Genomic DNA, 24,979 nt, shown 5'->3' on the forward strand with positions numbered 1-24,979 from the left:
GCAGTCAGTGCAGGGATCCCCTGTGGTCGTTCCCCTGAAAAACAAGTGTACCGTTTTGGATACTGTTGGGGGGGACGACTTACCAGGGGCATGCAGTAGGATGCAGGTCTCTGGCCCAGAGTCTGTCCCTCTTGCACAGAAGGGAAGGGGGGATAGGAAGAGAGTGATAGTCATTGGGGACTGAATAGTTAGAAGGACTGATAGAAGGTTTGTCGGGAATGAAAGAGACTCACGATTGGTGTGTTGCCTCCCAGGTGCCAGGGTCCGTGATGTCTCGGATCATGTCTTTGGGGTCCTGAAGGGAGAGGGTGACCTGCCCCAAGTCGTGGTCCACATAGGCACCAACGACATAGGCAGAAAGAGGGCTAGGGATGTAAGGCAGGATTTCAGGGAGCTAGGGTGGAAGTTGAGAGCTAGAACAAACAGAGAGTTATCTCTGGTTTGCTACCCGTTCCACGTGATAGCGAGGCAAAGAACAGGGAGAGATTTCAGCTGAACACGTGGCTGCAGGGATGGTGCAGGAAGGAGGGCTTCAGGTACATGGACAATTGGGGCTCATTCTGGGGAAGGTGGGATCTCTACAAACAGGACGGTCTCCACTTGAACCAGAGGGGCACTAATGTCCTGGGTGGGAAATTTGCTAGTGCTATTCGGGTGGATTGAAACTAGCTCAGAAGGGGGATGGGAAACTGAGGTGTAGTCCTAGTACACTGGAGGATGAGTGTAGGGAGGACATGGTCAGGACCTCACTGTCACAGGAGTGTGCTGGCAGACAGCAAGCTGGATTGAAGTGTGTCCACTTTAATGCCAGGAGTATCCAGAATGAGGTAGGTGAGCTTGCAACTTGGATAGGTACCTGGGACTTCGACATTGTGGCCATTTCGGAGACATGGATAGAGCAGGGTCAGGAATGGATGTTGCAGGTTCCAGGCTTTAGATCTTTCATTAAGGTCAGGGAAGGTGGTAAGAGAGGGGGAGGTGTGGCTTTGTTGGTCAAGGACAGTATAACGGTGGCTGAAAGAACCTTTGATGAGGACTCGCCTACTGAGGTGGTATGGGCTGAGGTTGCCGAGGAAGGTTTGTCGACTGAGTCAGTACAGGTGGAAGTTAGGAACAGCAAGGGAGCAGTCACCTCACTGGAGGTTTTCTACAGACCCCCAAATAGCAGTAGGGAGATCGAAGAACTCATTGGCCGGCAGATTGTTGAAAAGTGCAAACGTAGCAGGGTTGTTGTTACGGGTGACTTCAACTTTCCCAACATTGATTGGAACCTCCTTAGTGCAGATGGTTTGGATGGAGCTGTTTTTGTCAGGTGTGTTCAGGAGGGCTTCCTTACTCAATATGTGGACAGGCCGATGAGGGGGAGAGGCTATTTTGGATTTGGTGCTCTGCCATGAGCCAGGACAGGTATCAGATCTCGTGGTGGGACAACACTTTGGCCACAATGACCATAACAATCTCATATTTACCATAGCCATGGAAAGGGAAATGAGCAGTTACCAGGGGAAGATATTTAACCGGGGTAAAGGAAACTAATTACCCTATCAGGCAGGAGTTGCGAAGTACAGATTGCGAGCAATTGTTCCACAGAAAGAACACAGCAGACATGTGGAGACTGTTTAAGGAGCAGTTGTTGCGAGTGATGTATAAATTTGTTCCTCCTGAGACAGGTAAGATGGGGTAAGATTAAGGACCTTTGGATGACGGGTACAGAGGTGCTTCTTGTCAAAAAGAAAAAGGCAGCGTACGTAAGGTGGAGGAAGCAAGGGTCCAGCACAGCTTTAGAGGATTACAGGCTTGCTCGGAAGGAGCTCAAAAGTGGACTGAGGAGGTGCCAGAAGGGGACATGAAAAAGGCTTGGCAGGAAGGATTAGGGAGAATGTGAAGGCATTTTACTCATATGTGAGGAATAAGTGAATGATCAGGGAGAAGGTAGGGCCGATCAGGGATAGCGCAAGGAACTTGTGTGTGGAGTTTGAGCAGATAGGGGAAGCCTAAAATGAGTTTTTTGCTTCGGTTTTCACTGAGGAAAGGGACCTTGTTGTGAATGAGAACTTTGAGGAGCAGGAAAACAGGCTTGAACAGATCGAGATTGAGGAAGTTGATGTGCTGGAAATTTTGGCAAACATTAAGATTGATAAGTCCCCAGATCCAGACCAGATTTATCCTAGGTTGCTCCGGGAAGCGAAAAAGGAGGTTGCTAAGCCGCTGGCGAAGATCTTTGCTTCCTCACTCTTCACAGGAGTCGTACCGGAAGATTGGAGGGAGGCAAATGTTGTTCTTCTTTTCAAGAAAGGGAATAGGGAAATCCCTGGAAATTACAGACCAGTCAGTCTTACGTCTGTGGTCAGCAAGGTTTTGGAAAGAATTCTGATGGATAGGATTTATGACTATTTGGAAAAGCATGGCGTGATTAAAGGGAGTCAGCATGGCTTTGTGAGGGGCAGGTCATGCCTTACAAATCTTATTGAGTTCTTTGAGGACGTCACGAGACAGGTTGACGAGGTTCGAGCAGTGGATGTGGTGTACATGGATTTCAGCAAGGCATTTGATAAGGTTCCCCATGGCAGGCTCATTCATAAAGTCAGGAGGTATGGGATACAGGGTCATTTGGCTGTTTGGATTCAGAATTGGTTGGCTGACAGGAGGCAGAGAGTGGCTGTAGATGGCAAATATTCTGCCTGGAGGTCAGGGCTGAGTGGTGTCCCGCAGGGCTCTGTTCTTGGGCCTCTGCTCTTTGTAGTTTTTATAAATGACTTGGATGAGGAGGTTGAGGGGTGGGTTAGTATGTTTGCTGATGACACAAAGGTTGGAGGTGCCGTTGATAGTATCGAGGGCTATTGCAGGCTTCAGCGAGACGTTGACGGAATGCAGAGCTGGGCTGAGAAGTGGCAGATGGAGTTCAACCTGGATAAATGCAAAGTGATGCATTTTGGAAGGTCGAACTTAAATGCTGAATATAGGATTAAAGGCAGGATTCTCAGCAGTGTGGAGGAACAATGGGATCTTGGTGTTCAAGTGCAGAGCTCCCTCAAAGTTGCCACCCAGGTGGATAAGGTTGTTAAGAAAGCATATGGTGTTTTGGCTTTCATTAACAGGGGGATTGAGTTTAAGAGCCGTGAGGTTATGCTGCAGCTCTACAAAACCCTGGTGAGACCACACTTGGAATATTGTGTCCAGTTCTGGTCGCCCTATTATAGGAAAGATGTGGAGGCTTTGGAGAGGGTGCAAAGGAGGTTTACCAGGATGCTGCCTGGACTGGAGGGCTTGTCTTACGAGGAGAGGTTGACTGAGCTCGGACTTTTCTCTCCGGAGAGAAGGAGGAAGAGAGGTGACCCGATCGAGGTGTACAATGTATTGAGAGGCATGGATAGAGTCGATAGCCAGAGACTTTTCCCCAGGGCAGGATTGACTGCCACGAGGGGTCATAGTTTTAAGGTGTTAGGAGGAAGGTATAGAGGAGACGTCAGAGGGAGGTTCTTCACCCAGAGAGTTGTGAGCGCATGGAATAGTTTGCCAGTGGTAGTCGTGGAAGTGGAGTCATTAGTGACATTTGAGCGACTGCTGGACATGCACATGGACAGCAGTGAATTGAGGGGAATGTAGGTTAGGTTATTTTATGTTTAGATTAGGAATATTCCACGGCACAACATCGTGGGCCGAAGGGCCTGTACTGTGCTGTACTTTTCTATGTTCTATGTTCTATGTTCAAGCCCTGATACAAAACCTGTAAAATGGTTCAAATGATGCAGTATCTTGATATGCCTGTCTGATTTTAAAACTCTTATAATTTAACCTTCTTTCCACCTGAAACGCACAAGAACTTTATAAATTTTTAGGGAAAGAAACTTTTACAGAGAAGTCACAGGCAAAACTCAGCTCTATGTTCCAAACCGTACTTAATTCAGACCCAAACACACAGATTTGTTTGTGTCCCTCGAGTTACCTTAAACTCTCATCCTCAGTACACCTTGGTTTTGGCTGATAACTGACAATCATTTATGTTGTTAAACTTTCAATGAGAACAGTTGGTGTAAAGGCCACGTTAACATTTCCTGACCTTCATTCTGATGCCAGATCCCTCCAGTCCAATATCACTGCGATTTACCTGGAATACTTTCAAAGACCAATATGGCTGATCTGTCCAGTGCTCAGTCAGACTGACCAATCTTGACCCTTCTTCCAACTGTATTTAAGTTCCTTAGGTTTTGTCCCCTTTTATTAGTGATTCACATCAAACATATCACAGCAACATCCAACAATTTCCTATTGTTCAGGATTGTTGGGAGCTAATTGTTTTTGATGGATTTCTCACACAGTCCAGCTCAGTATGATCAGTGGATCAAAGTGGTGCTTTTCTGTTATAAAAAGAGCCTGGATGGCTTGTTTAGAACCATTGTGAATTGACCATCTCTCCTGCTGTTTGGAAATGACATGACACCCAGATCGGCAAAGGTGTGATTTATCCTTTTCCCTCCTCAATGGAAACTCATCATAATAACAATGGTCAGATCCTGATATTGTGATATTGCTGATCAGCTTCATAGTTGTGTCAGGTAATGGCATTTCCCTGCGCCATTGTCCTATGACAGTGGTCAAGCAATGTTGAATCCCTCACGCTAAGCCACTATCTGAATTTAATTCTGTGTGTTTCTGCAGAAGGTTGACTTTTATTTGTAGCACTTCTCCCGAGTTTGATGTTCTTTTTCGTATTTCATGAAGTCTGTTTGGAGAGAGATTGTGATCCTATTTACCCCATCCCACCCTTAGAAGCCTACATTAAGAAATCCTGCAACAATCTCTAGTGCTGTTCTTGTAGCATTGCTGAGAACAGTCTCGTTATTGGTGGCACTGATTCACAGTTGCGATTTCCATCTCTAAGACCCTTAGGGCCACTGCTGACCAGTTAACTGCTGGTAGGCACTTCATTTGGTCAGGCTTCCCTCATAGAAACGATGGCGTTTCCCACCAGTTCTTGAGCTAATGGATGAGATCACTCTCACAAGCATTAAATCCTGCCCACCATTTCAAGAATAATTAAAGCTATAAAATATCCAATAATGCAAGTTGCTAGGAACATACATTACAGTGCTGTTTTGACGATGAGAATTCTCATCATAAATTGTATTATTTCTCAAATGCCCTTTTATATAGCAATGGCACAAACTGTTAACCATAGACTTAGAACTTACTGTGGTTAACTGAAATGACTGCACCTTCTGTTCCAGGCATTCCAGTTGGCCCATGAATGAATCCCTACCCACCCCCCCGCCCCCCCCACCTTTTAATCAGATGCTCTCGGTTCAAGCCCCACCTCAGGGCTTGACAGCCAAGGTTGATATGTTATAATGCAGCCAGACATGTGGATTGTCAACCTATAAACCCTACTTCAGATTCTGATGTATTGTTTAACAGCACATCATATTTCTAAAATTATACTTTGTACATCATTCAATTTTATAATTTTATAATATCTATAAAATTATACTCTCTATGATAGGATAATAATAGTTGATTTTCACTGTATACTGCAGCCTTTGTATGCATATTAAGTTAATGTAACTTAGCCTACAAAGTTAAGCTGAGCAATATCTATGAAAGGCAGCAATAGTGGAAGACATAACAAGGTGTAGAGCTGGATGAATACAGCAGACCAAGCAGCATCAGAGGAGTAGGAAAGCTGATGTTTCGGGTCTAGACCCTTCTTCAGAAATGGGAGAGGGGAAGGCGATTCTGAAATAAATAGTGAGAGAGGGGAAGGAGGTTAGAAGATGGATAAAGGAAAAAATAGGTGGAGAGGAGATGGACATGTCAAAGAGGAGGAGTGGAGCCAGTAAGGGTGAGTGTAAGTGGGGATTTAGGGAGGGGATAGCTCAGTTCATGGACAGGTCAAAGAGGTGTGATGAGGCTGGTAGGTAGGAGATCAGGGTGGGGCTTAAGGTGGGAGGAAGGACAGGTTAGAGAGGCCGGGATGAGCTGAGCTGGTTTTGGGATGTGGTCGGGGGAGGGAAGATTTTGAGATCTCTCTTCAGTCATGTGATATCTGCAGCGCAACAGTTTCTCCATGTTAAATGAGCCCGTGTGCTGATTCTTGCCATAAGCAAGTGTTACCTTTCATTGCATGTGATTACCACATACCTGTACTGTTCATTAGACTTGAAGGATATGCAGGAATGTAGAGATCTTAAGGTGAATGCACACAAGATCTTGAAGATGGCAGGACCAGTTGAAGACTTCGAAAAAGACATGTGGACTTTATAAACAGACAAATACTGATTAGGATCTAGTTTTGAATATTGTGATCCGTTTTGGGCATTGTACTTTAGGCTCCAACATCCTTCCTAATGTGTTTGAATGAATTTTGCTAGAATGGTACCAAAGGTGAAATTCTTCAGTTACAACTGTACCTATAGATTGTTCTCTTTAGGCCAAACAACTTTAAGGAAATACTTGAGAAAAGGTATTTAGAACTGTTAATGATTTCAATGGAGTACATGGGGAGAAAAAAATTGCCACTGAAAATTCATAAGTAATTAAAGGGCAAAGATATAAATTTATTGTCTGAAGAGTTAGATGTGATAAAGAAAACATTTCTCATGCAAATAATTGTCATCATCAAGTGTGCACTGCCTGAAAGGATGTGGAAACTGACTCAATAATAATTTTCAAATTGATGAAATAGGTGAAAACAAAAATGCTGAGTTGTTGGGAAAGAGGACGAATGTGGCACTAATTACACAACTAATTCAAAGAGCTGGCAAAGGTGTAATAGACTGAATGGGTTCCATTTTTGCTGTGTTAATCTATTATTATTTGTGCTCTCACAGAACATATTAAATTTTTCATTTGACTAGTCCATTTAAATTGTCCACCAGCCATTGTACCCAAGATAACAAAGTGTGGAGCTGGATGAACACAGCAGGCCAAGCAGCATCTCAGGAGCACAAAAGCTGACGTTTCGGGCCAAGACCCTTCAATCAGAGAGGGTGATGGGGAGGGGGACCTGGAATAAATAGGGAGAGAGGGGGAGGTGGACCGAAGATGGAGAGAAAACAAGATAGGTAGAGAGGAGAGTATAGGTGAGGAGATAGGGAGGGGATAGGTCAGCCCAGGGAAGATGGACAGGTCAAGGAGGCGGGATAAGGTGGTAGGTAGGAAATGGAGGTGCGGCTTGAGGTGGGAAGAAGGGATGGGTGAGAGAAAGAACAGGTTAGGGAAGCAGAGACAGGCTGGGCTGGTTTTGGGATGCAGTGGGGGGAGGGGAGATTTTGAAGCTTGTGAAGTCCACATTGATATCATTGGGCTGCAGTGTTCCCAAGCGGAATATGAGTTGCTGTTCCTGCAACCTTCGGGTGGCATCATTGTGGCACAGCAGGAGGCCCATGATGGACATGCCGTCTGAGGAATGAGAGGGGGAGTTGAAATGGCTCGCGACTGGGAGGTGCAGTTGTTCGTTGCGAACCGAGCGGAGGTGTTCTGCAAAGCGGTCCCCAAGCCTCCGCTTGGTTTTCCCAATGTAGAGGAACCCACACCGGGTGCAATGGATACAACATACCACATTGGCAGATGTGCAGGTGAACATCTGCTTGATATGGAAGGTCATCTTGGGGCCTGGGATGGGGGTGAGGGAGGAGCCATTGTACCCAAAATGGTTTTACAAAAATAGATACACAAGACAGATTTGGGGTATTGTTAACAGCAATTTATTATAAAATTAGACTCTTCATGATAGAATAATTAAATGACTGATAGCAGAAGTATTTTACTGCGTAAAGTACAGAATTGGTATGAATAGTAAAGCATTGTAACTTTGTTATTATTTCTTGCATGTTGAGCAACATCTTTCCTTTGTAGAATGGTTTTTTCCGTTAATATGTCTTGCTAATCAATTATTTTTCATTAAATGAATGTAACCATACGCATACTTGCATTACATTGTAAAGTAGAAGAATTTGAGAATGTTAACTGTCTCAATTCCATTTAAATTTATGCGAAAACTATATTTGTCCTGGTTCCTCAAGTGAGTCTCATCAGACCACTCTAGGATTAAAGAAGAAACAGATGTCCTGTTTGTAAAAGAAGAGTGATAGATAGTGGATCTTAAAATCCCAGCTGCCCAAGCTTCAAGGATGACAATATTATAATATCACAATTGTTGGTGCATGCAAACAAAAACAATGAACCAAATTGAATCAGTGGTAACAGACTGGCATATGTGTCTTAATGCCATGTAAATGGGAGATTTGAAATTACTGTACAGGTGTGCTGTTGTGGGAGATTTCTATTACAAAGTTCACCTTGGAGTTCAACCTAGAGAATTTTGTAATATAAATTCACATTTGTTTCTCATGATTGAACATCATAGAATTAATGTTAACAATTTGAAACCCATTCTTTGAGCATGTTAATTTGGAATTAAAAATGAATTTTAATAGTAAATAAATTCAGCTCCTCCATGTGGCAGAATCTCTGTGACACTCCAGCCAACAACATTCCCTCTAATGCTGCAGGAATCATCCCTACTTGTCAAGGCTTGTATTTCATGTTTGGAAATGACTCTGTCCCAGATATTGAACCCAGTCAACCTTCCTGTGAAGGCTAAACTCTTGTCAAAGCCACCTCCAGTGCAGCAACCATTCTTTTCTTGACCCAGTTGCAGTAGTCCTCCGTCTGGGATATTCTGGCCAACAGCTATTCCTGAGGAAGCAGCTGCAAGTTTTCCATTCACCCAAAGTGTTGCATTTCCGTTTTCACCACTCCATGTTGTACACAGGTGTGCCCATTGACCAAGGGAGACGACATTTTCAGCAACAATTTTGCTTGTGTCACTGTGCACAGAGAACACAGCGGAGGACTCATTGAAGTAGAGCTGAATTTGATAGGGATTTCTCTTTGTTCCGTAGGAGAACACAATTGTTTTTTCCAACAGATGAGTTGCTTTTATCCATATGCAGGATGTAAATGAGCTTAGAGTCATATCATCAGCGTGAACACTTGCGTAAATCTTCTTGGAGCGCATAGGGAAGATCAGTGCCATGTCACAACCTGCAGGACATTAGGAGACAACATTATATACTTTCAGTTTCTGTTTATGTATTGTGCTACAGAGTAGAATTTTTAAAATCAAAGATTGAATACATTTTATGGAAGGATCAAATACCAAAGTTTTATGACAAATTTTCAAGAAATTTGTGAATATAAAAATATATTGAAAAGGTCAAAAAGTTTGAGACAACGGGAGGCAATTTTAGTTTAATCTATGAATGAGATTAGGATTAGTGATATACAAGCACGAACTTGGAAATTTGGTGCAGGTGGCAATGCGGCAGGGGGAAGAAGAGGTGCTTACTTCGTATAAAAGCAAAATGTGGATGCTGGAAATTTGAAAACGAACACAGCGAGTGCTAGAAAACAGACCTGGTAGCATCTTGAAAAGAGAAACAGAGTTAACAATTTAAGTCCAGTATGACTCTTGTTCAGAACTTCTTTTCTAATAGTATGATAAGTATTCAAGAGCTTTGTCAGGTGAGCAGATGAGTATTTCATGAGTTATAAGATATTTTCCCCATAAAATACAGCAAGTTTAAATGAATAAACGTTTAAATGAGTACGGGGGAAGATGCAAATATTGCAGTAAATTAATATTTAAACTACTTCATATAACTATAAACAGCAGTTGAGTGATATTTCTAAATTTGAAAACTAATTAATTACATTAATCATAATAAAGATGGCAGAGCAGGTGATGTGTTGCAAGTGTAGTTAATGGGTGCTGGCAGACACCTCAAAGACATCTGCAGTAAATTTCTATAGCTTGAAAAACTTTGATTCTGAGGTGTTGAGCTGGAGTCAGAGCTTGAGCCACTGCAAAGCATCAGGCAGGAGAAGAGTTACTTGGACACATCGTTTCCAGGAGGCAATCACATCCCTTCAGCGAGGTTTTTCAGAATAGGTCTTTGATCAGGGACAAGAGGTGGGACTACAAGTGAGGCAAGCATGGACATCCAAAAAGTAACATTGAGCCTCAGTTCTTGCAACTGTCTGACAGGTTTGAGATTTTTGCAACTTATGTGGATAAGAACAGGGATTCCATGGAGGATGATCCAAATGACCCCATCACTGTGGTGCAGGGGCACATTCAAGTGAAGAAGTAAAGAGCTATATAGTTGCAGTAGAACTAGGGGGTAGATACTTTTCCCTGCAGCCTAGAGTATGACTTCTGAAAGCAGTGTTGCCTGTGGTCAAGCCAAGGTTCAGGATCTCTCAGGCTAGCGAAGGATTTAGACTGGGAAGGGGAAAGATAGAGTTGATATTGTCTACATGGGTGCTAACGACACAGGTAGGAATAAGGAGAGTTTCTGCTGAGGGTCTCAGCAGCTAGAGACTAATTTAGAAAATCGAGCAACAAAGATAATAATGTGATTTGACCAGTCATTTGAGTAAGAAAGTAATGGTTTAAGATAGGAGTGGTACTTCAATGGATTGAATGACTATAAAGGAAATCGCTCAGAAAAATGTTGACTCTATCTTTTTGTTGTTTATGTTAATTTTTTTTAAACCTTTCTAAATTTTTTTTGTTGTATTAAAAGAGCATAGACAATTACATGTGCAAACATTCCATGACTAACCTCATTGATAACCAAACAGCAAAAACAAAATCAAACAAACCTGTTTTCACTCTGAGATCTGTGATAATGGGAACTGCAGATGCTGGAGAATCCAAGATAACAAAGTGTGAAGCTGGATGAACACAGCAGGCCAAGCAGCATCTCAGGAGCACAAAAGCTGACGTTTCGGGCCTAGACCCTTCTAGGCCTGAAACGTCAGCTTTTGTGCTCCTGAGATGCTGCTTGGCCTGCTGTGTTCATCCAGCTTCACACTTTGTTATCTTTCACTCTGAGATCTGACTGATTTAGTACTATCATCAGCTGGGACCATAATACCAGCAAATAAAGTCAGCGTAGGGAAACAGTAAAAAGACAAAATGAAAGGGCTCCTTATCTTAATGCACATGTCAATTCATGCATCATGAAATGAATGCTAACATGAATTTGAAATAAATGACCATGATGTGATAGCCAATACAAGGATTTTTGGACTGAATCTTTCCATATTTTGACAAATGTCATTTTCCACATGCTTCCTGGAAAGTTTCTGTCTGCTAGGCCTAGGAGTTTTCGCATGCTGTCATACCAAACTTTCTGCACCCCTCTTGTGTGACGCTAGCCTGATTCTCCTACTGTTCAGAGTTGGAAGTACTCACCACTGCTGGACCATCCTGCGATTAAAGATGTCCCTGGCATTGGCATCATATTCACATACCTAGTCAAGCAATGGCAGTCAGAGATGCCAGCATGAATGTAGGTATTTTCCCTTGGCATGGCTAAGAAAGAGAAGTTCTTGCGCTGTTTTACAGAATGGAAATCCTGGAAGTGTGAAGGGAGCAGTAGGCATTGGGTAAATACCAGATGGTTTCTAGCTTGGTAACTATACTCCATCTTTCTAGGTAGTTAATCATTGTTATTTCATCATATCCACTAGTGGGATTTTGTCGTCGTCTTATGTGATATGGTCAGGAATGCTTGGGACAAGGATTTCCACTGCACTCAGTAGGTCAATGTCTCAGGTTCACCAAGCATGTGTTGACCCACACAGTATGTTTCAGCTTCATTATATGGATGTCGGGAAAATGGTGTTTCCCTTTGAAAAGCTTCATGTTGCTCAAAATAGAAGACCTCTCCCTCACAGAACAAAAAGCTTACCCTGCCTGCTCTGGGTGTGATCACAGCCATTTTCATCTCTGTTGCACACTTTACTTACAGTACAGTTGAAAGCAACAGTGGTCGCACTTCCAGTGAGAGATGGTTAGAACTGCAGATGCTGGGGTTAGAGACGTAGCATGGAGCTGGAGGAACACAGCAGGACAGGTCAGAATTTCTGAGGAATGGCCTTGATCCAAAACATCAACTTTCCTGCTCCTGTGATGCTGCCTGGCCTGCTGTGTTCCTCCAGCTCCACAGTCTGTTAACTCTCACTTCTAGTGAGTGTTTGTCTAAGTGAACCTGAAAGGTAAACATCCACTCTCTGTCATCCCTCCCTATCAACCCAGTATGCTTTGTGTGAATTTTTATCTGCTCACTTTACCCCCAGTCCCCAACCCCACCCTCAAGAGCCCCAGATTTATCAAGTAATCACGTCAGGTCTGCCCAAGCAATGGCAGCCAGAGCTGGCCCATGTATTATCTGACTGTGTCCATGGCAAACTCCAAGGCAAGAGAGAAGTACTGTGAGGCTTTATAGTGCAGCTGAGGGGGCAAACCATCAAAGGCAAGACACAGAAACTGTCAGCGTGTGGGTATGCACAAGGTAAGTGAATGCTAATAGGTAAACAAGGAGCCCTGAGATGTAGCCTGGTACAGCCCATGAGCTGGGTGACTGTCCTAATGGCAGTATTCCAATGATGGTACTCAGGCATAGCACAGCACTGCAGAAGCGCGCTATAAGTAGGTCAGAGATACACCATGGCGATGTGGGGAGGCTGACACTTCCATGGACATGGGGTACACACAGCTGCTTCCCATGGAGCATGCTCTACAATATGAGTGCCAGGTGCCCAGGAGGACCAGAAGAGTAAGTGGAAAGACTGCAGTGACCAGGTACATGCACAGACCTTAGTGTCCAGATTCATGGTATTGAGTTTGTCTTCGGTCGGTGGGAGAATGGCAGCCTGCATAATAACGAGGTGAGATTAAATAATAACAAGAGTGATAATAAATAATAATTCCCATTAATATGCTCTTGCTGTTTATTAGTGTGAATCTTTGTTTGACGTCTGGAACCACGGTGATAAGTGATACCTGTTGCAACCAATTAAAGGGAGACCACCTGTGATTTCTGACCTGCTTCTTCCAAATTTCTTGCTGTAGCCCAAATTGATTTGTGCCTGGGAAGATTTCATGCATTGTTGCAAAGTAATCATGACTAGGACCTTCATGTTCAATAGTACTTCATGTTTTCCAAGGATAACAAGAAAGGAAAAGGAGGTGAGGTCACTTAGTTACTAAAGGATAAGATTAGTACAATACTGGGAAATGTGCTTTGATCAATAGATCAAAAATGTAGAATTGGTTTGGCTGGAGATAAGAAATAACGAACAAAATCTGCCAGTAGTGATTCATAACCCCTCTGACAGTAATTGTCATTGACATTGTAGGACAAAGTTTTTGTTAGTAAATAATGGGGGCTCGTAAGAAGGTTACTGCAATAGTTGTAGGTGATCTTAATCTTCATATAGATTGGATAAGTTGAACTGGCAAAATTAGTCTGAAGAATGAGTTAATAGACTGTATTTGGGACAGATTTTAGAACAATCAGTTTGAAACCAATCAGGGAACATACTGCATTAGACCTAATAATGTGTAATAAGTCAAGATTAATTAATGACCTCGTATTATCAGAGATCCTTTGGATCAAAGTGATTAAAACATGGTAGAATTTATCATTCAGTTTGAGTATGAGAAAATTGGTTTTGAAGCTGGTATCTTAAACTGAAATAAAAACAGCTGCAAAAGTATTAAGCCAGAGTTAGCTAAATGGAATTGGAAAATAATTTTAGAAGTGAGAGGTAAGGAAGCAGAAAGAGACGTTTAAGGATGTATTCTATAACTCTCGCACATCTATTTCATTGAGAAACAAAGATACTATGAGAAAGATGAATCAATGACAAACTAAGAAGTAAAAATTATGACACGTTCAAAGTAAATATACACATCTTTGGAACTATTTAGTGGTAGATCAGACAATTGTACAAGTTTAGAAAGCAATATAGGATGACTTAACAGGAAAATATGTAGTGGTATAAAATGTAGTATGAGAGGAAGCTGGCTGGAAATATAAAAACAGGCATTGAAAATTTTACAAATACAGAAAAAAAGCAAGTGAGTAGCTAAAGTTGGCACTGGTTCCTTAGATGGTGAGACTGGCAAATTAAGAATGGGCAACAAGGAAATGGCAAAGACTTGGAACAAAAATTTTGTATTTGTTTTCAGAATAGAAGACACAAGTGCCATCCCAACAATAATTGAAAATCAAGAAGCAATGAGCAGGAAGAATCTTAAAACAATCATTACCACTGCAAACTAGAGTGGTGAAAAAGTAGTCGCAGAGATTGTGGAGGCATTGTTTGTAATCTTCCAAAATTTCTTGGATTCTAGAAGATCCAGCATATTGAAAACCCACAGATCTAACAGTACAGTTGCAAAATGGATGGAGACAGGAAACAAGCTATTGGCCCATTATTCTAACATCTGTCATCAGGATACTGCTTTAATTTATTTTTAAGGAGATAGTAGCATGGGACATAGAAAATCATTTGTAATCTAGCAGAATCAGTATGGTTTTGTGAAAACAAAATCATGTTTGACCAAATTTAGTGGAGTTCTATGAGGATTTAACAAGCCGTGTAGATAAAGGGGACCCAGTGCAGTTAACTGCCCAAAAGACATTTGATAAGGTAACACATAAAGGTTACTGCATGAGGTAAGAGCTCATTGTGTTGGGGATGATATATTAACCTAGAGGATTGGCTAGCTATCAAGAAATTAAGTCAGGCTAAATAGATCATTTTCCAAGTTGGCAAACTAATTCTGGCAGCACTCCAATAATTTATGTGCCTGTCTCGACTATTTGCAATCTATATTAATGAACGAAAAGACAGACTGTACTGAAGCCACATTTGCTGATGAAACAAAAATAGATAGGAAAGAAAGTTGTGAGGGCGATACAAAGAGACAGGAAAGTGACACAGAGAGGGGAAGTGAGTGGACAAAATATTGGCAAATGAAGTGCAAAATGGGAAGTTGAACTTTGGATGGATAGAATTGAAAAGCAGATTATTAATTTAAATGCTACAGTATAAAGGAACATGGGTGTTTTGTCTATGAATTGCAAAACCTTAGCAAGTAGGTACATCTGGTGAGACATACCAGCATACAAATTAGGGACAGCAGAAAGCCTTTCAGCCCTGTGCTGAACCATTTGACAAGATCATCGCTGATTTGATTGCAGACTCAACTCTGCTTTTCAATCTATCTTTTAAACTCTTTGACTGTCTTGGTCAATTAAAATTCGATTTAACTCAGCCTTAAAAATATTCAATGGCCCTACCTCCAGTGGAGAGAACTTCATAGACCATTGACCATCTGAAAGAAAGTAAATACTTCTCATCTCAACATAAATGGGAATGCCCTTATTTTAAATCTAAACCCTTTAGTTCTAATAACTGCCATAAGGGGAATCTCCTCTCGGTCTCCTGCCTGTCAAGTTTCCCAGTATATCATATTTTTCAATAAAATCACCTTGCATTTTTCAAAACCATAATAGATATGGGACCCATCTGAGCACCTTTCCTCATAAATAAACCCTACAAAACAGGAATCAGTTGACTTAACCTGTTGTGAACTGCTTCTGATGCAATCATTTCCTTTCTTTAAAAGTAAACGGAGCAAAACTATACACAATACTGTAGCTGCAGTTACATCAAAGCGCTGTACAACCAAAACAAAGTGTGCTGACTTTATATTTCATGCTCCTTGCAATTAGTAAAAAACATTCCATTAGCTTCCTAACAACTGCTGCACCTGAAAACTATTTTTTTTGTGAATCGTGTTAGGATGCGTATATTCTATGCTGCAGACTCCTTCAACTTTTCACCACTTAAGGAGTAAGTGTCTTTCTAGTCTTCTTTTCCTCATTCTCCAACATAATATTCCATCTGTTAAATTTTATCCACTCACTTAACTTCTCTATATCTACTTGCTGACTCCTAATGTCCTCTTCACAACTTATTCTCTTACCTACCTTTGTGTCATCAGCAGATTTAGTAACCATATATTAAGTCCCTTCACCTGTGGCAAATACAATGCTGGCATTTATTTAAAGTGGGTGGGGTGGGGGGGAAGCGGTTGGTGTGTGGGGTGGTAAAGTAGGAAGGATTACAGCTGTACAGTGCCTGAGTGTTTTAGTCTTTCCAACAAGATACATTGGATTCTATAATTTCTCTTATTTATTTTCAATGTTTAACCAGCAAACTATGTGGAATTATATTTTTAATTATGCAGTAACATTTATGAAGCACTTATTGCTGAAAAGATATTTTTTCCCCATATAAATCCATAGATACTAGAAGACAGGCAGGATTGTGCTTCAGTTTCACAGCTAATAAATATGCTAATGACTGAATAAAGTTGGGAATAAAAGGGAAAGAAAACATCAAACAATAATTAAGAAATAGTGAGCAAGAATACCTGATGGTAAGATGTGTTTAGTTGACCAATTTGGACATCCTGTCAGTTCAGCTTTGGATTGTTGCTGTTCTGTTGCCAAAGAATTCAGTGCAGTGTCCTGGGTTACAGGAACTCTTCTCTTAAGGTCAAGTGACAGCCATTGATCCTTTATGTCCACTGCCTTTTGCCAAGTCATCTCCAGTCTTTTGAATCTGTTGGACAGATCCTGACTCAAGAAAAGAAGTTGATGAAGTATATTTTTCTTCTCTGACTCAATCTCTATATTGATTTCTCCAACTTCTTTCAATGTGTATGCCAATTTCTTGTCCATTTCTGTTGTGATACGCAAAATTGCATTATCAATGGCATCTGTGTAAGTCCCTGCAAAGTTGGCTGTGAATTTGTGCATTTCTGAATGTACTTGTTGCAATTCTATCTTACACACTTCTCCGATGGATTGTTGTAGGATGTTCTGTTTCATTTGGGAATCCTCCAGCATTACAAATAGCTTATCCCATTTAGTGAGTTCTTTCTGGCATTTACAGGAACCATCTGTGTTGGGGGGATAAGTTTAGATTAAATAAGCACTTGGCAATTAATCACACAAGGCCTCATATCACTGGGTACATGCTGAATTAGATATTGCATTTTTTTTGTTGAAATTATGCTAAATCTATTAATTGACAGAATAATCAGTTTGCAGCGTTACTTCAAAGCTAAAAAATATCAAGTAAAATTAAATTGGTTGTATTTTAATCAATTTGAGAAAGAATGAAACAATCCAAATTTGTATAGCAGCTATTGCAAACTCAAGAGATCCTAAATTTTTCACAGTCAGCTACATACTTTTAAAGTGTGGCTATTGCTATATTGTGCATACTGCTGCAGTCAGCACGCATACAACTCAGATGTGCAATGTGATAATGACCAGATGTTGGTATTTACATCCACAAAGAAGTCAATGACTTGGTTTAACTCTCATCTGGAATATGGCATCTTTGAATCAACAGTCCCTCAATAGTATATTGAATTTTGTATAATCAAATTAAACTGATACTTTATTGTTGAATTCACTTGGATAGCAGTTTGATTTAAAATTATGTTCATGATTGTTGAAAATCACATGCTACATGCCAGAATAACATAAGTATATTAATATTCTTTCATTGAAGTTGGTATGTATTTTTTTGTTAGAATTCATTCTAACATTAGCAACAGTGGCCTAACATGTAGGAGTAAATGGAAGTAAATCTGCATGCTGTCACATGTGGTATTTTTCTACTTGTTAGTAACATGTTCCTACATTTTTAGACAAGGAAATCATTCAACCATCAAGTATTTTAATTTGTGAAATTTTACTCTAAAAGCTAAATGTAATCTAGTTTCAAACTTCCTATTTCACCAGATAAGATAATGCTGCAAAACTGTAGAAAGCAATATGAAACAGAATGTAATCAATATTGAAAAATATCGATTTATCAAATCTGCAAATAACTTGTAAAAATATCTTACCTGGTAAAACAGAGATTTTATTTTCCATTCCGTGAATATATTGTATGTCTTCATAATCCTCTGCCAAAGTATAGGACAAGCTGAATAGAACCCCAAGTACTATTTTCAGTGCAGCCATTTCTCTCGAGTTCTTTTCAGTGTTTAGAAGTATGAGGGCACTGTTCTATTGATTTAGCTCCTTCAGTACAAGCTCTAACACAAGTCTCCAAAGGCTCTTAATAAATAGTGAGGAGTGATGCAAGAACGTTGCTGCATGCACTTTATACCAATTGCAATGAGTTTTCTGCTTTCTGCTTTCGCAACAAAGAGGTTGAATTACACAACCTTTAAACTTGTGGTTTAAGAGCACATGTGGATAGGTGAATATAAGAATGGGCCCAGCACTGGGGTAAGTATAGATTGCAAGCCAGATGTAATGACCTACCACTAGGGAATGCATTTTTGTAATATAAAATGGTAGCAATAAGTGACGAATGTGTATGAAGGCAGAGCAGGGCAAGTCCCAAAGGACTGTGCAAAAATGCAAGGGCATTTATTTCTGCATTTCATTAGTTCTTTCTCAAACGGTTTTTCCATGTGAAAGTAGTTAGGTACAGTTACTAAGATAGCTTTGAAAAGTTTAATTAAAGAAAAGCACAAATGTGTTTAGCATTTTTTTAAAGATATATTTTATCTGCTAACTCAGTTGGAGGTAAGAAACTTAGGAGGAGAGGACTGAAGGTTGAAAGTACACTTGAAGGATTGAATGAGGCTAGACGTGTATGCTGGCAGACTTGTATTCTGGACATGAGTTGAAATTACAAAGTATTTGAATTCAAGTTGACTACATTAACCCAACAGCAACAGGAATAACTTGGACTGATATAGCACCTCTAACATAATAAGACATCTGAGGTAGTTTCACAGCAATGTTACAAAACAAAGGTTGACTCTATATCAAATAAAATTATTAGCTATTAAGGCAGTCACTTCAAAAGCTCGGCTAATGTGAGCTTTTGAGGAGCTCCTAAATAGGGAAAAGAGACCCAAGATAATGTGGCTTAGGGAGGGAACAACAAACCTTAGGGTCAAACAGCTGAAGAAGCAGACCTGAATAATGGAGTAGTTAAAATCAGCATTGCTCATGAGGCTAGAATGAGAATTGTGCAGATATCTGAGAGTTGTCAGACTGGAGAGTACACAAATAAGGGTCAAAGCCATGTGTAATGGCTTGAAAGTAAGGATGAAAATTTGAAAACCAAGATGTTATTTAGCTAGGTGCTAACATAGGTCAGTGAGCACATGAGTGATAAGCAAATGGGATTTAATACTTGGGCAGCAGATGTTTGGATGAGGTTCAAGAAGGGTAGAACGTAGGAGACTGACCAAGTACATGAGAAATAGTTAACTCTAGAGATAACAAACACATGGATTAGAATTTCTGCAGGCAAAGAACGAAATGATTGGGTGATGTTATCATCTAAAATGCTGTCAAACAGCAAATTCATTTCAAAAAACTTGTAGCAAGCAAAATTGTTTTAAATCTCTATTGTGAAAGGGTTAAATGGCTACAAAGCAAGCCCCACTGCTTTAATTCAATAATTATTTCCTTATGTTATGGTTTAAATTTATGAATGGTATGTTGCTTGTAATAACTTGGAGATCACCTGTTGTGCTGTAAATTATTCTTGCTACGTTCAGGATTTTCAAACATTTATTTTCTGTAAAGAAAGAACTAAATTAACTCCGAGATAATGGGAACTGCAGATGCTGGAGAATCCAGGATAATAAAATGTGAAGCTGGATGAACACAGCAGGCCCAGCAGCATCTCGGGAGCACAAAAGCTGACGTTTCGGGCCCAGACCCTTCGTCAGAGAGGGGGATGGGGTGAGGGGTCTGGAATAAATATGGAGAGAGGGGGAGGCGGACCGAAGATGGAGAGAAAAGAAGATAGGTGGAGAGGAGAGTATAGGTGGGGAGGTGGGGACGGGATAGGTCAGTCCAGGGAAGACGGACAGGTCAAGGAAGTGGGATGAGGTTAGTCGGTTGGAAATGGAGGTGCGGCTTGGGGTGGGAGGAAGGGATGGGTGACAGGAAGAACAGGTTAGGGTGGCAGAGACAGGCTGGGCTGGTTTTGGGATGCAGTGGGGGGAGGGGACGAACTGGGCTGGTTTTGGGATGCAGTGGGGGAAGGGGAGATTTTGAAGCTGGTGAAGTCCACATTGATGCCATTGGGCTGCAGGGTTCCCAGGCGGAATATGAGTTGCTGTTCCTGCAGCCTTCGGGTGGCATCATTGTGGCACTGCAGGAGGCCCGTGATGGACATGTCATCTAAAGAATGGGAGGGGGAGTTGAATTGGTTCACGACTGGGAGGTGCAGTTGTTTATTGCAAACCGAGCGGAGGTGTTCTGCAAAGCGGTCCCCAAGCCTCCGCTTGGTTTCCCCAATGTAGAGGAAGCCACACTGGGTACAATGGATACAGTATTCCGATTCCTTAAATATGGCTGTAAAACCTTACCTGCTGTCAGTAGTATCACTTTTTTTGGTTATTTAACACACATTCCTTTAAGCACACTAAGGAATCATTTCCAGATGATTTACAAACTGTTGAATCTTTTATTTTCATGTTGTGCTCACAGGGAATTCTCTGTTGCTCCATGTTTTACCTTCGGTATATGAGAAACAGCCTGAGCCAATTAACAGCCACATCACAGAGCTCGTCCAATTGATGCCACAACTGGAGCCATCTGAGCAGCAGCACCTTCTCCGCCTTCTACAAGTAATTACTAAGCAATGTCCTCAGGTAAAACACTTCTAAACTGATCAAACGTAACAAGGTGTAAAGCTGGATGAACACAGCAGGCCAAGCAGCATCATAGGAGCAGGAAGGCTGACGTTTCGGGCCTAGACCCTTCTTCAGAAATTGGTGGGGGGGTGGGGGGTGTGGTGGGAAAGAGGGTTCTGAAATAAATAGGGAGACAGGGAGAGGAGGATAGAAGATGGATAGAGGAGAAGATAGGTAGAGAGGAGACTGGTCAAAGAGGCGGGGATGGAGCCAGTAAAGGTGAGTGTAGGTGGGGAGGTAGGGAGGATATAGGTCAGTCCAGGGAGGATGGACACTTCAAGGGAGCGGGATGAGGTTAGTAGGGAGGAGATGGGGGTGCAGCTTGAGGTGGGAGGAGGGGATAGGTGGGAGGAAGAACAGATTAGAGAGGTGGGGATGAGCTGGGTTGGTTTTGGAATGTGGTAGTGGGAGGGGAGATTTTGAAGCTTGTGAAATCCACATTGATACCATTGGGCTGCAGGGTTCCCAAGCGGAATATGAGTTGCTGTTCCTGCAACCTTTGGGTGACATCATTATGGCACTGCAGGAGGCCCAGGGTGGACATGTCGTCTGCGGAATGGCAGGGGGCGTTGAAATGGTTCGCAACTGGGAGGTGCATTTGTTGTGTTAACCGAGCGTAGGTGTTCTGCAAGGTGGTCCCCAAGCCTCCACTTGTTCTCCCCAATGTAGACGAGGCCACAACAGGTACAGTGGATGCAGTATACCACATTAGCAGATGTGCCAGTGAACATCTGCTTGATGTGGAAACTCTTCTTGGACCCTGGGATGGGGGTGAGCGAGGAGGTATGGGGGCAGGTGTAGCACTTCCTGCTGTTGCAGGGAAAAGTGCCGGGGGTGGTGGGGTTGGAGTGGAGTGTAGAGCGGACAAGGGAGTCGTGGAGAGAGTGGTCCCTCCAGAAAACAGACAAGGGTGTTGAGGAAAAAATGTCTTTGGTGAGGGGGTCGGATTATAGATGGTGGAAGCGTCGGAGGATGATGCGTTGGATCTGAAGGTTGGTGGGGTGGTACGTGAGGACGAGGGAGATTGTGTTTTGTTCGTTATTGCGGGGTGGAGGTGTGAAGGATGAGTTGTGGGAAATGCGGGAGACACGGTTGAGGGCGTTCTTGACCACTGAGGTGAGGGGGATGTTGCGGTCCTTGATAAACGAGGACATCTGAGGTGTACGGGAGTGGAATGCCTCATCCTGGGAGCAGATGCGGTGGAGGTGAAGGAAGTGGGGATAGGGGATGGCATTTTTGCAGGAAGGTGGGTGCGAGGAGGTGAATTCTAGGTAGCCGTGGGAGTGGGGGGGAGGGGGGGGGGGGCTTGAAGTGGACATCGGTTTCTAGGTGGTTGCCGGAGATGGAGACAGAGAGGTCCAGCAAGGAGAGAGAGGTATTAGAGATGGCCCAGGTGAACTTAAGTTGGGGTGGAAGGTGTTGGTGAAGTGGATGAACCGTTCGAGATCATCGTGGGAGCACGAGGCGGCACCGATACAGTCATCAATGTAAGGGAGTAAGAGATGGGGTTTAGGGCCAGTGTAGGCACAGCCACCAAGATTCTTTGGGGAATCCACCTACCTCCAGATCCAACGCATCATCCTTGTTATCTCAGATTCTCCAGCATCTGCAGTTCCTACTATATCCTAAACTGATCAATTCATTCTTAAAGATTTGCATTTGAATAGTACTTTTCAGGACCACTGAATGATCCAAACAATGAATGCTTTCAAATATTGGAAGCAAGGCAATCCCCAAGATTGCCCAAAGATAGGAAGGACTGTTGATGCTGGAGTCAGAGATAACACAGTGTGGAGCTGGAGGAACACAGCAGGCCAGGCAGCATCAGAGGAGCAGGAAAAGCTGACATTTTGGGTCAGGACCCTTCTTCAGAAATGCGGGAGGGGGAAGGGGGCTCCTCTGATGCTGCCTGGTCTACTGTGTTCCTCCAGCCCCAAACTGTTTAACCAACATTCCCCCAAGTGTCTCACAGCAGTGTGATGATGTCCAGAACATCAGTTTTATTGCGAAGTCGATTTTAGGATAAACATGGCCAGGACGCCAGGGATTATGCCACAGAATTTTTATCATCCACCTGAGAGGGAAGGTGTGCATTCATTTACCACTTATCCAAAAGACCGAATCTCTGACAGTGAAACATTTCCTCCCTACTTCATTCAGCCTTGATTTTAATCCTGGAGTGGGACTTGAACCCACAAACCTGGTTCAGAGGTGAGAGTACGACTAATTGGATTGTAGTAGGCATGCACACATCTTTTAATGATGTGTCTCATTGCTGTTTTCAGGACGTTGTTGTAGCCAACTTGGCTGCTATGTTTTTCTGTTTGTCATCAATCATACTCAATGGCACTGTCAAATACGACAGGGACTTCGTGGTTCAAAAAGACAGCTTACCAGCATCTTCTGAAAAACAAAACTAGGGATGGGCAGTAATTCCTGGCCTAGCTAGCAAACATCAACATTCTGTGAACAAATAAATAAAAAACCCTTCAAAAATACTGTATGATGCAAGACAAGCAACTAGAAACTTAATAAAAGCTGAAAGAACTGTGTAAACTCAAAGCAAGATAACAAAGTGTGAAGCTGGATGAACACAGCAGGCCAAGCAGCATCTCAGGAGCACAAAAGCTGACGTTTCGGGCCTCAACCCTTTAGCAGAGAAGGGTCTAGGCCCGAAACGTCAGCTTTTGTGCTCCTGAGATGCTGCTTGGCCTGCTGTGTTCATCCATTTTCACACTTTGTTATCTTGGATCCTCCAGCATCTGCAGTTCCCAATCTCTAAACTCAAAGCAAGTTCATTATTTGAGATTTAGTCTCAATGAAGCTTTCACTTCTAGTGTTTTGTCTTACTGGATTTTACACTCCCCTGCTGATGTGTTTGAAGGGCAGTGTAAAATATGGTGTATTACCTGCCTGCTGCCTTCCTGTCCGGCCATAGAGGTGTCCAGTCATTCGCTCACCTGTTGAGGTACTTAAATGCTCACAATGGCCACTTTATGTGCCTAATTCCACTCCTCAAAACCATGTTTAAGGAAAAGCCCAAACAAAGTGGATGGACTGGCAACTTTAACTGGATTGAATGTTATTGGTTCTGAGGGGGATTCTCCTTTTGAGGGTCTCACCTTGGAGGCACCCCCAAGATCATATCCTGCCCCTTAACCTTACCCCCTCCAGTTTCGCAAACCATACCTTCACTCTCCTGTCACTGCTCTGGCCAGCCAGGCCCTGTTTATATGCTTGAATGCCTTCAGCTCATACTTCCTAACCTCCTATTTTTTATTCACTTAAGGGATGTGGACTTTGCTGGTTGGGCCAGTATTTATTTGCCTATCTCTAACTATCCTTCAGATGTTCATGATGAGCTGCCTTCTTGAACTACTGCAGGCCATTTGGTGGAAGTATACTCAAAACAATGTTAGCAAGGGATTTCTGAGATTTTGACTCGAGTGACACTAAAGGTACAGTGATATATTTCCAATTCAGGAAGGTGAGTGGCTTGGAAAGAAACTTGCAGGTGATGGTCCTTCTAGATGTTAGTGGATGTAGGTTTGAAAGGTACTGCCTGAGGAACTTTGGGGAATTTTTGCAATACATTTTGCAAATTGTACCTACTGCAGCTGCTGCATATTGGTGATGGAGGGAGTGAATGTTTGTGGGTGTGGTGATACTTTACTGAGGTGTTTTGCCCTGGATGGTGTGAAGCATCTTGAGTGTTGTTGGAGGTGCATACATTCAGGCAAGCGGGGAGTATTCCATCACACACCTGACTTGTGCATAGTCAATGGTGGACAGGCTTTGGGGAGCCAGGAAGTGAGTTACTTGCTACAGGATTCCTTGCCTCTGATCTGCTGTTGTAGCTATAGTATGTATGTAGCTATTTTAGTTCACTTACTGATCAATGGTAACTCCAGGATATAATAGTGGAAGATTATGTAATGTTAATGCCATTGAATGTCAAGGGGCAATGTTAGATTCTCTCCTGTTTAAGATGCTTATCCCCTTGCACTTGTGTTCCACAAATGCTGCTTCTTTTGGGGCTGCCTGTAGTCAGATTGGCTACTAAATCTCTGAACCTTCCTCCCCAGATGGGCGGGAGGTTTTGTCCTGAGCTATTTTGGGACATCTGGAGGGTGAAATATATGTAGAGCAGCTAGCTATTTTTATCATGGGTGGGGTGTCAACACAATATTTGAGTTGTGGATGGGTTGGGCAGGCCATTGGCAGTGGTGATGAGTAAGTACACAGCAGGGAGATCACAGCACCTTCTAAAGCCCAGCCTAGAAGTGAAATAGGGATGAGCTTAAGAGTATAGTAGTCAGAAGGGCCCACATTTACTTGTGATGGGCATTGAATGATTAG

At 42.4% G+C, this 24,979-nt stretch overlaps 2 protein-coding genes across 8 annotated transcripts in view; one reads left to right on the forward strand and one right to left on the reverse strand.

The window, feature by feature from the left end:
- veph1 (ventricular zone expressed PH domain-containing 1) overlaps window positions 1-24,979 on the forward strand; it is a 226,132-nt gene that overhangs the window by 47,897 nt on the left and 153,256 nt on the right. For all 7 annotated transcript variants that reach the window (XM_048542472.2, XM_048542471.2, XM_048542470.2 and 4 more), the window contains one exon: window positions 20,415-20,578. In XM_048542472.2, the coding sequence (XP_048398429.1) occupies window positions 20,415-20,578 (164 nt within the window). The remainder of the gene's footprint in view (window positions 1-20,414; window positions 20,579-24,979) is intronic.
- Window positions 7,688-18,149, reverse strand: LOC125457830 (pentraxin-related protein PTX3-like). The gene is made up of 3 exons (XM_048542479.2): window positions 17,795-18,149; window positions 16,304-16,834; window positions 7,688-9,045 (listed from the first exon to the last, which is right to left on the reverse strand). The coding sequence occupies exons 1-3, from the start codon at window positions 17,910-17,912 to the stop codon at window positions 8,429-8,431; spliced, it is 1,266 nt and encodes a 421-aa protein (XP_048398436.1). The 5' UTR covers window positions 17,913-18,149; the 3' UTR covers window positions 7,688-8,428.

This window comes from Stegostoma tigrinum, chromosome 14 (assembly GCF_030684315.1).
Source record: "Stegostoma tigrinum isolate sSteTig4 chromosome 14, sSteTig4.hap1, whole genome shotgun sequence".
Lineage (NCBI taxonomy): Eukaryota > Metazoa > Chordata > Chondrichthyes > Orectolobiformes > Stegostomatidae > Stegostoma > Stegostoma tigrinum.

Bases quoted from the DNA above. Each gene is read 5' to 3' on its own strand.
- LOC125457830 (XM_048542479.2), bottom strand. From the start codon at position 17,912: ATGGCTGCACTGAAAATAGTACTTGGGGTTCTATTCAGCTTGTCCTAT. The intron at 16,835-17,794 runs GTAAGATATTTT...CCCCCAACACAG, and splicing joins TAAAATCTCTGTTTTACCAG to ATGGTTCCTGTAAATGCCAG. The intron at 9,046-16,303 runs GTATTCTTGCTC...AATGTCCTGCAG, and splicing joins TAAACACATCTTACCATCAG to GTTGTGACATGGCACTGATC.